The 14319-nt window shown below is 44.6% G+C and overlaps 1 protein-coding gene across 6 annotated transcripts in view; it reads left to right on the top strand.

Moving 5' to 3' along the window:
- The window catches only part of TUBGCP2 (tubulin gamma complex component 2), a 1139845-nt gene that overhangs the window by 1043662 nt on the left and 81864 nt on the right, over window positions 1-14319 (top strand). For 5 of the 6 annotated variants that reach the window (XM_073573858.1, XM_073573860.1, XM_073573863.1 and 2 more), the window contains one exon: window positions 13355-13477. The exons of the other annotated variant lie outside the window; for it this stretch is intronic. In XM_073573858.1, the coding sequence (XP_073429959.1) occupies window positions 13355-13477 (123 nt within the window). The remainder of the gene's footprint in view (window positions 1-13354; window positions 13478-14319) is intronic. 6 annotated transcript variants of the gene reach the window in all.

The raw sequence follows: 14319 nt of genomic DNA on the forward strand, positions 1-14319 counted from the left end.
TTATGAGGGGTGCAATGCGCTCCACCAAGTAATCAAAATTCTCCATTTTCATCCGAACATATCCAAAAAATTTATCCGGGTTTCGTCTAAGGTCCATGCAGAGTGTAGAATAGACCCCATGCGTCATTTTCTTGGCTGTGATGGGGTGAATCCACAAACGTCATCTGCGATGCCTGATGCGCTGCTGTCTCGCTCTCTCCTTCTCCAGAACAATCACCCTCAAACGATTCGCTTCCGCTGTAAAATCCTCCAAATTCTTCAAAATATTTCCAATCACAACATCCATCTTCGCCAGTCACTTGCTCTTCTCTCCAACCTGCACTTTCTCCTCTACAACCTGTCAAAGAAGGGGCTGTAGGAACACGGTATATATAGTTTTTCAGTAGCCAATCCCGTTCGGAAGGCCACAAGGGGCCTTTTTAAAAACCGGATCCGGCGTAATCCGTTGAAAAACGGATCGAAAAACGGATGAACCGGATGAGACGGGTCCGGTTTTGGCTGTCATGCGCAAGACGGATCCGGCAGAAAACCGGATCCGTCACATCCGGTTTTACAAAACATTTGCCGGATCCGGCACGACGCCGGAACGCGCCTGACGCAGAAATCCTGATGTGTGAAAGTAGCCTAATACTCAGTTTCTTCCTGAAAATGATTGCAAACACAAATTATTTGGTATTATCTACATTTAATTTGTCTTAAATGAAAAAACACAAAAAGAATTGTCCTAAAGCCAAATTGGATTTAATTCCACACCAAACATAAGAAAGAGGGTGGACAAAAGTATTGGCACTGTTCGAAAAATCATGTGATGCTTCTCTAATTTGTGTAATTAACAGCACCTGTAACTTACCTGTGGCACCTAACAGGTGTTGGCAATAACTAAATCACACTTGCAGCCAGTTGACATGGGTTAAAGTTGTCTCATCCTCTGTCCTGTGTCCTTGTGTGTACCACATTGAGCATGGAGAAAAGAAAAGACCAAAGAACTGTCTGAGGACTTGAGAAACCAAATTGTGAGGAAGCATGAGCAATCTCAAGGCTACAAGTCCATCTCCAAAGACCTGAATGTTCCTGTGTCTACCATGCGCAGTGTCATCAAGAAGTTTAAAGTCCATTGCACTGTTGCTAATGTTGTGAGTTCATTTTTCCCTTCATCATTGAGGTCTGATGAACTCCCTCCTCTGGTGAAGGAAGGTAGTGAGATTGATTACCAAACACCTGGGCAGCTAGATGATAACTGGGTGGCTGGAATTGAGGACTGGATATAAGGCTGCCGACGCCCTTCTTCCTGGCTGGTGATTTTCCTGCTGAATTCTTGGAGACCAGTCTGATTCCTGCGTCTCAAAGCTAAGTTTTTCTGCTCTGCTTTGTACTCTTCAGTTTTGTTTTTGTTTTGCCTTGTTTTTTGGGAGTTCTGCCATCCCCGGCCGGGGGTGAGCTGAATTCCATTTTTGTCTCTGATCTGTTGATCTTTTGCTCTGTCTTCAGAATATAACTGAGTGCTGATATAGTCTTTTGAAGCCTAGCGACTTCAGGGCCAGTTTTTCCTATCAGTCGGTTGGCTCATTTTGATAGAGTTTTTGCGGATGGCAGACAGCAGCTTTCCTATCCTGTCCTATGTAGTTAGCTTGGGCCCCATCATTTGCTCAACCTATCTTTCTATCTGTGTTAGTGTTTTCATCTTGCTTCACCGTCATTATATGTTGGGGGCTGCCTATTGCTTTGGGGTCTGCTCTGGGGCAGTTTAGTTGTTCCCCTTTCTGTCTTTAGGCTATGTAGCTCTCCGGCTGTGATCGAGGGGTCTAGGGCTAGTTGTTGTGGATACGTTCAGGGGTCTGCAATCCGATAGCTGCCAACCTCTCTGGTTTTTCTGAACTTAGCTGGTATTTTGTTTTTTCCTCCTTCCGTGACTCATCATAACAGAATCACCAGCCATACCGCAGATCCTAGGGTACTCAATAGCAGGAGAGAGTTGTAAAAAAAAAAAAGGAAAAAGTGTCAGAATTTTTTTTTTTTTGTGTGCATATTTTTTCCTCTATATCTCTGAGGCCGTAGGGGGAATTTTTCTCTCAATGGAGATGAAGCAATTGTCTGATCGTGTGGAGCAGCTCGCTGCTGAAGTGCGGGGAATTTCCACCTATCTTGCTCATTCACATGCTGCTGAACCAAAGATTCCTACTCCTGATGTGTTTTTTGGGGATCGGTCTAAATTCTTGAATTTCAAGAATAATTGTAAATTATTTTTTGCCTTGAAGCCTAACTCATAGAATCATAGAAACGTAGAGTTGGAAGGGACCTCCTGGGCCATCTGGTCCAACCCCCTGCTCAAAGCAGGATTCGCTAAATCATCCCAGTCAGATGTCTGTCCAGCCTCTGTTTGAAGACTTCCATTGAAGGAGAACTCACCACTTCTCGTGGCAGCCTGTTCCACTCATTGATCACTCTAACTGTCAAAAAGTTTTTTCTAATATCTAATCTGTGTCTCCTCCCATTCAGTTTCATCCCATTGCTTCTAGTCTTTCCTTGTGCAAATGAGAATAAAGTTGATCCTTCTACAATGTGACAGCCCTTTAGATATTTGTAGACAGCTCTTAAGTCTCCTCTCAGTCTTCTCTTTTGCAAACTAAACATTCCCAAATCCTGCAACCTTTCCTCATAAGACAGGGTTTGCAGACCGGTCACCATTCTGGTCGCTCTTTTCTGAACTTGCTCCAGTTTGTTGATGTCTTTTTTAAAATGTGGTGCCCAAAACTGGACACAATATTCCAGATGAGGTCTGACCAAAGAGGAGTAGAGGGAAATAATGACTTCACGTGATCTAGACTGTATGCTTCTGTTAATACATCCTAGAATTGCATTTGCCTTTTTTGCTGCTGCATCACACTGTTGACTCATATTCAGTCTGTGATCTATTAGTATACCCAAGTCTTTTTCACATGTGCTGTCACTTAGCCCTATTCCTCCCATTCTATATATGCTTTTTTCATTTTTATTGCCCAGATGTAGTACTTTGCATTTCTCCCTGTTAAAAACCATTCTGTTAGTTGCTGCCCACTTCTCCAGTTTATTTAAATCTTTTTGAATCCTCTCTCTCTCTTCTCTAGTATTAGCTATCCCTCCTAGCTTTGTGTCATCAGCAAATTTAATCAGTTTACCCTCAATTCCTTCATCTAAATCGTTGATAAAGATGTTGAACAATACAGGGCCCAGGACAGAGCCCTGTGGTACCCCACTTGAGACATTCTTCCAACTGGATGTGCAGCCATTTACGACCACTCTTTGGGTCCGATCACTAAGCCAGTTATGAACCCACCTAACAGTTGCCTTGTCCATTCCATACTTAGTCAGTTTTTCAATAAGGATTGTATGAGAGACTTTGTCAAATGCTTTGCTGAAGTCAAGATATACTATATCTACAGCATTTCCTTGATCCATCCAATCAGTGATACTGTCATAGAAGGAAATTAAGTTAGTCTGACATGACTTATTAGTTACAAACCCATGCTGACTCTGTTTAATCACTTCACTCTTATCCAGGTATTGACATACATGTTGTTTAATAATTTGTTCAAAGATCTTTCCTGGTATAGAAGTCAGACTCACCGGCCAGACTCGGGGAACTCCGCGCAGCAGGTTAAAATTGTCATCTCTTTGCTGCGCGGCTATCCCCAGGATTGGGCGTTTTCTTTGAAACCTGATGATCCTATTCTGAATAATGTGAAGGCATTTTTTCAAGCCTTGGGGTTGTTGTATGATGAACCTAATGCTATTGATCAGGCTGAAAAGACCCTGTTGACATTAAGCCAAGGTCGGGATTCGGCAGAGTTGTACTGTCAAAAATTCCGAAAGTGGGCGGTCCTTACTACCTGGAATGATGGTGCCTTGGCAGCCCTCTTTCAGAAGGGTTTGTCAGAAACTGTAAAAGATACTATGGTGGGATTTCCTGTTCCCTCTGGTCTTGACGATTCTATGTCATTAGCCATTCAGGTGGATCGGCGTTTACGTGAACGCAAAACTACACGAGAGATGTTGCCACCTGTTGAACAAATGTCTGAACCTATGCAATGTGATAGTTTTGTCTAGGGTGCAACGTCAGGAGTTCAGAAGGCGTAATAAGCTGTTTTTTTTTGTGGAGATGCCTCGCATATTATTTCTGTCTGTCTGCCCTAAACGAGAGAAACGTTGTGTACACACGTTTTCTGTGGGTGGTGTTCAACCTAAGTTTCTTCTGGCAATTACTCTGATCTGCTCCCTGTCCACATTTTCCGCCAAGGCTTTTGTGGATTCAGGAGCAGCTCTGAACCTGATGGACTTGGATTTTGCTAAACGTTGTGGATTTCCTATGACACCTCTGCGGACGCCTATCCCCTTGAGGGGTATTGATGCTACTCCTTTGGCGAAGAATAAACCTCAGTTTTGGACCCAGGTGGTAATGTGGGTCGCCCCAGACCATCAAGAAAATTGCAGATTTTTGGTGTTGCATAATTTGCATGATACCATTGTTCTGGGGTTTCCCTGGTTGCAAATCCATAATCCAGTTCTGGATTGGAAATCTTTGTCTGTGGTGAGTTGGGGTTGTCGGTGTGCCCTTAGTGATGCTCCTGTTTTCTCCACCTCTCCCCAGTCGCATGATGTTCCTGACTATTTGGCTGACTTTTATGATGTATTTAGTGAGAATGAGTCTGCGTCTTTGCCCCCTCATAGGAGTTATGACTGTGCAATTGAGCTGAACCCGGGGTGTAAATTCCCCAAGGGTCGGCTTTTCAATTTATCTGTACCCGAGCACGAGGCTATGCGATCCTATATTAAGGAGGCATTGGAGAAGGGTCATATTAGACCATCCTCTTCACCCTTAGGTGCTGGGTTTTTTTTTGTGGCTAAAAAAGATGGTTCATTAAGGCCTTGTATTGACTATCGTGCCCTCAACAAAATTACTGTTAAATATCAGTATCCGTTACCCCTGATCTATTCTCCAGAGTTAAAGATGCTTGCTGGTTTACCAAGCTTGACCTCAGGGGGGGCGTATAATCTTATTCACATTAAGCATGGGGATGAATGGAAGACGGCGTTTAATACTCCGGAGGGACATTTTGAGTACCTGGTGATGCGTTTTGGGCTCACTAATGCCCCTTCTGTTTTCCAGTGCTTCATGAACGATATATTCCGAGACTTTGTGGATAAATTTTTGATTATCTATCTGGATGATATTTTGATCTTCTCCAAGAATTGGGACTCTCATGTGGAACATGTTCGGACTGTGTTCCGGATTTTGAGGGAGAATTCCCTGTATGTCAAGGGATCGAAATGCCTTTTTGGGGTACAGAGGGTTTCATTTTTGGGATTTATTTAGTCTCCGTCAACTATTGAAATGGACCCAGCCAAGGTGCAGGCCATTTATGATTAGGTTCAGCCCACTTCTTTGAAGGCCCTCCAGAAGTTTTTGGGTTTTGCTAATTTTTATCGGAAATTTATAGCTAATTTTTCTGGTATTGCCAAGCCATTGACGGATTTGACTAGGAAGGGTGCTGATGTGCTGAATTGGTCTCCAGAGGCTGTTTCTTCCTTTCAGGAGCTGAAGTGAAGATTCACTTCTGCTCCGGTTTTGCGGCAACCTGATGTCTCACTCCCGTTTCAGGTGGAGGTGGACGCTTCTGAGATTGGTGCAGGAGCGGTGTTGTCCCAAAAAGATCCTGTGACATCTAAAATGAATCCTTGTGCTTTCTTTTCCTGAAAGTTCTCCCCATCTGAACGTAACTATGATGTGGGGAATCGGGAACTGTTGGCCATGAAATGGGCATTTGAGGAGTGGAGACATTGGTTGGAGGGAGCCAAACACCAAGTCGTGGTCCTTACTGACCACAAGAATTTGATTTACCTGGAGTCGGCCAAGCGCTTGTATCCTAGACAGGCTAGGTGGGCCTTGTTTTTCACACGTTTTGATTTTGTGGTCTCTTTTCTTCCGGGCACTAAGAATGTCAAGGCAGATGCCCTCTCTAGGAGTTTCCTTGCTGATTCTCCTGTTGTGACTAAGCCTGCTACCATCTTAGGCGAGGGGGTAGTTCTTTCTGCCATCTCGCCAGATTTGAGACGTGCTCTGGAAGAGTTTTAGGAGGACAAACCTGAGCGTTGTCCCAGTGGAAAGTTGTATGTTCCTGACCAGTGGAGGAAGAGAGTGATGTCTGAAGTTCATTGCTCTGCATTGGCTGGTCATCCAGGTATTTTTGGTACTAGAGATCTGGTGAGTCGGTCTTTTTGGTGGCCCGCCTTGTCTCGTGATGTCAGGAATTTTGTGCAGTCCTGTGGGACTTGCTCCCGGTCTAAACCTTGTTCTCGCTCTAGTGGCTTGTTGATGCCTTTGCCGGTGCCCAGGAGGCCATGGACCCATATTTCATTGGATTTTATCTCTGATATGCCTGTCTCTCAGAGAATGACTGTTATTTGGGTGATTTGTGATAGATTCTCTAAGATGGTCCATCTTGTACCACTCCCTAAGTTGCCATCTTCCTCTGAGTTGGTGCCCTTGTTTTTGCAACAGGTGGTTCGCTTGCACGGGATTACTGAGAACATTGTATCTGACAGAGGAGTTCAGTTTGTGTCTAGATTTTGGAGGACTTTCTGTTCCAAGCTGGGAATTCAGTTGTCCTTCTCCTCTGCATTTCACCCTCAGACCAATGGGCAGACGGAGAGAACAAACCAGACTTTGGAGTCGTATTTGAGATGTTTTATTTCTGCCGATCAGGATGATTGGGTTTCATTTTTGCCCTTGGCCGAATTTGCTTTAAATAATAGAGCTAGTTCTGCCACTTTGATGTCACCTTTTTTTTGTAACTTTGGTTTTCACCCTCGATTTTCTTCAGGGCAGGTGGAGCCTTCTGCCTGACCAGGTGTTGACACTGTGGTGGAGAGAATGCACCAGATCTGGGACCAAGTAGTGGATAAGTTGTCTCTCTCCCAGGAAAAGGCCCAGCGGTTTTCCAACCGGCGTAGGACCATTGGTCCCCAGTTTAAGGTGGGTGATATGGTTTGGTTGTCATCAAAAAATATCGCTATGAAGGTGGCTTCTCCTAAGTTTAAGCCTAGATTTATTGGACCTTACAAGATTTTGGAGATTATTAATCCGGTCTCTTTTCGGTTGGCTCTTCCTGTCACATTTAAAATTCATAATGTGTTTCATAAGTCCTTGTTGAAGAGGTTTGTTGAACCAGTAGTTCCTGTGGTGGCACCTCCTGACCCTATATTGGTTGAAGGTAACATGGAATATGAGGTAGAGAAGATACTGGATTCCCGTCTGGCTAGACGGAGACTCCAGTATTTGGTTAAGTGGAAGGGTTATGATCAGGAGGGTAATTCCTGGGTCTCTGCCTCTGATATTCATGCCGAAGATTGGTGCGTGCCTTTCATCGGGCTCACCCGGATCGCCCTGGTGGCATGGATGAGGGTTCGGTGACCACTCCTCAAGGGGGAGGTACTGTTGTGAGTTCATTTTTCCCTTCATCATTGAGGTCTGATGAACTCCCTCCTCTGGTGAAGGAAGGTAGTGAGACTGATTACCAAACACCTGGGCAGCTAAATGATAACTGGGTGGCTGGAATTGAGGACTGGATATAAGGCTGCTGACGCCCTTCTTCCTGGCTGGTGATTTTCCTGCTGGATTCTTGGACACCAGTCTGATTCCTGCGTCTCAAAGCTATGTTTTTCTGCTCTGCTTTGTACTCTTCAGTTTTGTTTTTGTTTTGCCTTGTTTTTTGGGAGTTCTGCCATCCCTGGCCGGGGGTGAGCTGAATTCCATTTTTGTCTCTGATCTGTTGATCTTTTGCTCTGTCTTCAGAATATACCTGAGTGCTGATAGTCTTTTGAAGCCTAGCGACTTCAGGGCCAGTTTTTCCTATCAGTCGGTTGGCTCATTTTGATAGGGTTTTTGCGGATGGCAGACAGCAGCTTTCCTATCCTGTCCTATGTAGTTAGCTTGGGCCCCATCATTTGCTCAACCTGTCTTTCTATCTGTGTTTGTGTTTTCATCTTGCTTCACCGTCATTATATGTTGGGGGCTGCCTATTGCTTTGGGGTCTGCTCTGGTGCAGTTTAGTTTTTCCCCTTTCTGTCTGTAGCTCTCCGGCTGTGATCGAGGGGTCTAGGGCACCATAGGAACCCCCCCACGGCTACTGCTAGTTGTTGTGGATAGGTTCAGGGGTCTGCAATCCGATAGCTGCCAACCTCTCTGGTTTTTCTGAACTTAGGTGGTATTTTGTTTTTTCCTCCTTCGGTGACTCATCATAACAGGCTAACCTCCCTAGATGTGGACGGAAAAGAAAAATTGACAAGAGATTTCAACGCAAGATTGTGCGTATGTTGGATAAAGAACCTCGACTAACATCCAAACAAGTTCAAGCTGCCCTGCAGTCCGAGGGTACGACAGTGTCAACCCGTACTATCCGTCGGCATCTGAATGAAAAGGGACTGTATGGTAGGAGACCCAGGAAGACCCCACTTCTTACCCCGAGACTTAAAAAAGCCAGGCTGGAGTTTGCCAAAACTTACCTGAAAAAGCCTAAAAATTTTTGGAAGAATGTTCTCTGGTCAGATGAGACAAAAGTAGAGCTTTTTGGGCAAAGGCATCAACATAGAGTTTACAGGAGAAAAAAAGAGGCATTCAAAGAAAAGAACACGGTCCCTACAGTCAAACATGGCGGAGGTTCCCTGATGTTTTGGGATTGCTTTGCTGCCTCTGGCACTGGACTGCTTGACCGTGTTCATGGCGTTATGAAGTCAGAAGACTACCAACAAATTTTGCAGCATAATGTAGGGCCCAGTGTGAGAAAGCTGGGTCTCCCTCAGAGGTCATGGGTTTTCCAGCAGGAAAATGACCCAAAACACACTTCAAAAAGCACTAGAAAATGGTTTGAGAGAAAGCACTGGAGACTTCTAAGGTGGCCAGCAATGAGTCCAGACCTGAATCTCAAAGAACACCTGTGGAGAGATCTAAAAATGGCAGTTTGGAGAAGGCACCCTTCAAATATCAGGGACCTGGAGCAGTTTGCCAAAGAAGAATGGTCTAAAATTCCAGCAGAGCATTGTAAGAAACTCATTGATGGTTACCGGAAGCGGTTGGTCGCAGTTATTTTGGTTAAAGGTTGTGCAACCAAGTATTAGGCTGAGGGTGGCAATACTTTTGTCTGGCCCATTTTTGGAGTTTTGTGTGAAATGATCAATGTTTTGCTTTTTACTTCATTCTCTTGTGTTTTTTCATTTAAGGCAAATTAAATGAAGATAATAATACCAAAGAATTTGTGTTTGCAATCATCAGGAAGAAACTGAGTATTATCTGACAGAATTGCAGGGGTGTCAATACTTTTGGCCACTACTGTACAAACCTGGATCAGTTACACCAGTTTTGTCAGTAGGATTGGGTCCAAATTCCGACCAGCTATTGTGAGAAGCTTCTGGAATGATGTCCCAAATATTTGACCCAAGTCATTCAGTTTAAGAGCAATGGTACCAAATACTAATGAAATGTATGTAAACTTTTGACTTTGCAGTAAGTAATAAAAATGCCTTAAAACATGTTCTCTCATTATTCTGGAATTTGGCAAAAATTAATAATTATGGTAATCCTAATTGATCTAAAACGGGAAAGATTTACTCTGCTTTCATGCCAGATATTGAAAAAAACATGCATATGTGTCTTTTTATATAGTGTATGTAAACTTATGATTTCAACTGTAGAACTACCCCCTTTTGAATGTATCTCAGCTTGTAAACATTTTTTGTATCCAGTCTCTTCACAATAGCAGTAATTTTGACCAGGGTGCACAAACTTTTACATATACTTACTTACTTATACACTTTATATTTCCTCCTTCAAAAAAAAAAATTTTCTCAATAAATTTGTACAGATTATGGGTTACACGAAAGGTGGAAAAAGTTCTGAAATTAATCATCTTGGTATGATTTTTTACATAAAACCTGGCCTGTGTAGGCTTTCTTATCCATATGTATGTTTGCATTTAATTCACATATATTGTTTATAATAAAATAATTGAAATAATTGATTCCTTGGTACCATCTGCTGTACACTGATATCACTGGTGCCTGGGTCAGCTGTCTGAATATTTGCTAAGATAGGAGCTGATACTTCTTGTTGCAAGTTTTCAATACAACTCCAACAACTAAAAAGAAGCAACAAATATTGTATGCAGCAGAGCAGTTTGTAGGCAATGGTACCATATATACTCATGTATAAGCCAACACCCCTAATTTTGCCACAAAAAACTGGGAAAACTTATTGACTCATGTATAAGCCAAGGGTGGAATCCATAGACTATGCCCCCATATGCTGCTCCATAGTTTATGCCCCCATATGCTGCTCCATAGTTTATGCCCCCATATGCTCCTCCATAGAATATGCCCCCATATGCTGCTCCATAGATTATGCCCCCATATGCTGCCCCATAGAATATGCCCCATATGCTGCTCCTTAGAATATGCCCCCATATGCTGCTCCATAGAATATGCCCCATATACTGTTCCATAGACTATGCCCCATATACTGCTCCATAGACTATGCCCCCCATATGCTGCCCCATAGAATATGCCCCATATGCTACCCCATAGAATATGCCCCCATATGCTGCTCCATAGAATATGCCCCGTATGCTGCCCCATAGAATATGCCCCCATGTGCTGCTCCATAGAATATGCCCCCATATACTGCTTCATAGACTATGCCCCATATGCTGCCCCATAGAATATGCCCCATATGGTGCTCCATAGAATATGCTGCCCCATAGACTATGCCCCCATATACTGCTCCATAGAATATGCCCCCATATGCTGCCCCATAGAATATGCCCCCATATGCTGCCCCATAGAATATGCCCCCATATGCTGCCCCATAGAATATGCCCTCATATGCTGCCCCATAGAATATGCCCCCATATGCTGCCCCATAGAATATGTCTCCATATGCTGCCCCATAGAATATGCCCCATATGCTGCTCCAGAGAGTATGCCCCCTATATGCTGCCCTATAGACTATGCCCCCATATGCTGCTCCATAGACTATGCCCCCATATGCTGCTCCATAGAACATGCCCCATATGCTGCCCCATAGAATATGCCCCATATGCTGCCCCATAGAATATGCCCCATATGATGCTCCATAGACTATGCCCCCATATGATGCTCCATAGACTATGCCCCCATATGCTGCTCCATAGAATATGCCCCATATGCTGCTCCATAGAATATGCCCCCATTTGCTGCTCCATAGACTATGCCCCCATATGCTGCTCCATAGAATATGCCCCCCATATGCTGCCCCATAGACTATGCCCCCATATACTGCTCTGTAGACTATGCCCCCATATGCTGCTCTGTAGACTATGCCCCCATATGCTGCCCCATAGAATATGCCCCATATGCTGCTCCATAGAATATGCCCCCATATGCTGCCCCATAGAATATGCCCCCATATGCTGCCCCATAGAATATGCCCCATATGCTGCCCCATAGAATATGCCCCCATATGCTGCCCCATAGAATATGCCCCCATATGCTGCCCCATAGAATATGCCTCCTTTGCTGCCCCATAGAATATGCCCCCATATGCTGCCCCATAGAATATGCCCCATATGCTGCTCCAGAGAGTATGCCCCCATATGCTGCTCCATAGACTATGCCCCCATATGCTGCTCCATAGAACATGCCCCCATATGCTGCCCCATAGAATATGCCCCCATATGCTGCCCCATAGAATATGCCCCATGATGCTCCATAGACTATGCCCCGTATGCTGCTCCATAGAATATGCCCCGTATGCTGCTCCATAGAATATGCCCCCGTATGCTGCTCCATAGAATATGCCCCCATATGCTGCCCCATAGAATATGCCCTCATATGCTGCTCCATAGACTATGCCCCCATATGCTGCTCCATAGACTATGCCCCATATGCTGCTCCATAGACTATGCCCCATATGCTGCTCCATAGAATATGCCCCCCATATGCTGCCCCGTAGACTATGCCCCCATATACTGCTCTGTAGACTATGCCCCCATATACTGCTCTGTAGACTATGCCCCCATATGTTTCCCCATAGAATATGCCCCATATGCTGCTCCAGAGAGTATGCCCCCATATGCTGCTCCATAGACTATGCCCCCATATGCTGCTCCATAGAACATGCCCCCATATGCTGCCCCATAGAATATGCCCCCATATGCTGCCCCATAGAATATGCCCCATATGATGCTCCATAGACTATGCCCCCGTATGCTGCTCCATAGAATATGCCCCGTATGCTGCTCCATAGAATATGCCCCCGTATGCTGCTCCATAGAATATGCCCCCATATGCTGCCCCATAGAATATGCCCTCATATGCTGCTCCATAGACTATGCCCCCATATGCTGCTCCATAGACTATGCCCCATATGCTGCTCCATAGACTATGCCCCATATGCTGCTCCATAGACTATGCCCCATATGCTGCTCCATAGAATATGCCCCCCATATGCTGCCCCGTAGACTATGCCCCCATATACTGCTCTGTAGACTATGCCCCCATATGCTGCTCTGTAGACTATGCCCCCATATGTTGCCCCATAGAATATGCCCCATATGCTGCTCCATAGAATATGCCCCCATATGCTGCTCCATAGAATATGCCCCCATATGCTGCAAAAAAAAAACAAGCCATACTCCCCTCTCCTGGGTCCATCACCACTGTCTGCTGCTTCTTGTGTCAGTGACTGTTCAGCCAGCAGAGGGGTGGCGCGCACTAATCACGTCACCGCGCCCCCTGCTGCCTAAATATCACTGACACAGGATGCAGCAGAGACAGCGGTGAGCAGTGATGGACCGGGGGACAGGTGAATATCGCTATACTCCCCCATCCTGCCGCGGTCTCTGCAGCCTCGCTCGCTTCTCCACTGTCTCCCTTCCCTTCCTGTCTTCAGTGGTCACGTGGTACCGCTCATTACCACTCATGAATATGCGCATATTCATTAGTGGTAATGAGTGGCACCACGTGACCACTGAAGACAGGAAGGGAGACAGTGGAGAAGCGAGCGAGGCTGCAGTGACCGCGGCAGGACAGGTAAGTATGATCTCTTGACACCCCCGCCCCCCTCCCTCGCCGACCCCCAGGTATATGACCCGTGTATAAGCCGAGAGGGGGACTTTCTGGCCAAAAAATGGGCTGAAAATCTCGGTTTATACACGAGTATATACGGTAAGTTCCTTCTTACTGTAACTCATATATAGTGTTCTCTAAACTAGAAAAATGTTTTAGAACGTCATTGCCATTGTCAATACTATATTGATGTATTTTATTGCTGACATTTCCTTTTTATCAGAGATTTACACAGAGTATGCAGTTGCAGACAGAGATGGAGCTCATGACACTTAATACAATGATAGGTCCCTGCACACAAAGTGAGAATGCAGAAGACTCACTGAAAAAGAGGCTCACCTCTAAGGTAAATGTCAGATATATGTATCCCCATTGAAAGAGTTAGAGCGTAACTAAACTTTTTTTTTTATTTAATTCTTGATCACCCCCTGTAAAGTCTTATATTTTTGTAATGTGCTTTAATTTGCTTTCTTTTATCTTTAACACCATTCTGAAAGTGCTGGAATATCTGTCTAATTTATTCTGTCTTACAAACACATGGGCCATGCACACAATGAACAAGTCTATAAGACAGTGTTCACACCACCAAAAGACTGAAAGACAGAAAAACACAGTATAAGGCTAGTTTCACAGTAGTGTTTTTAGCGCTGCGCTTCGTGCGCAATAGAATCGCATGCAAAAAATGAATCATGCGTTTTGTATGTCTTTGCTTTTTTTAGGTGCATGCGTTTTAACTGGTTTCTAGCCATGTTAACTCTTAAAATGCATGCGATTTTTAAACCCTGGCGTGCGCATTTCCATGCGCACGCCTGCGTTCCCATAGACTGTAATGTGATTTTTTTGTGTGTATTCCGTGTGTAAGCGTGTGCATGCATTTTTTCAGGCAGGTCAGATGGACCAAAAATGCAACAGGTTGCGTCTGGCACGCCTAGGCGCACACTACAAAAAAGCGCATGCGCCCGAAAACACATACGAACGCGTGCATACGCTAGACCATGCGCCCCCATGTTAAAGATAGGACGCATGGACGCTCACGAAGCGCAGCGCTAAAAAATGCTAGTGTGAAACCAGCTTAACAAACGTATAAAAATACGTATAAAAAAGTAAAAATAAACTGCAAGTGCTAGTAAAAAGATGATCACAAAACAGGATATTTGGTTGATACGGTTTTTGCAAAAATGTACACTA

This window comes from Dendrobates tinctorius, unplaced genomic scaffold, assembly GCF_039654945.1.
Source record: "Dendrobates tinctorius isolate UK_male_01 unplaced genomic scaffold, ASM3965494v1 ptg000037l, whole genome shotgun sequence".
NCBI lineage: Eukaryota > Metazoa > Chordata > Amphibia > Anura > Dendrobatidae > Dendrobates > Dendrobates tinctorius.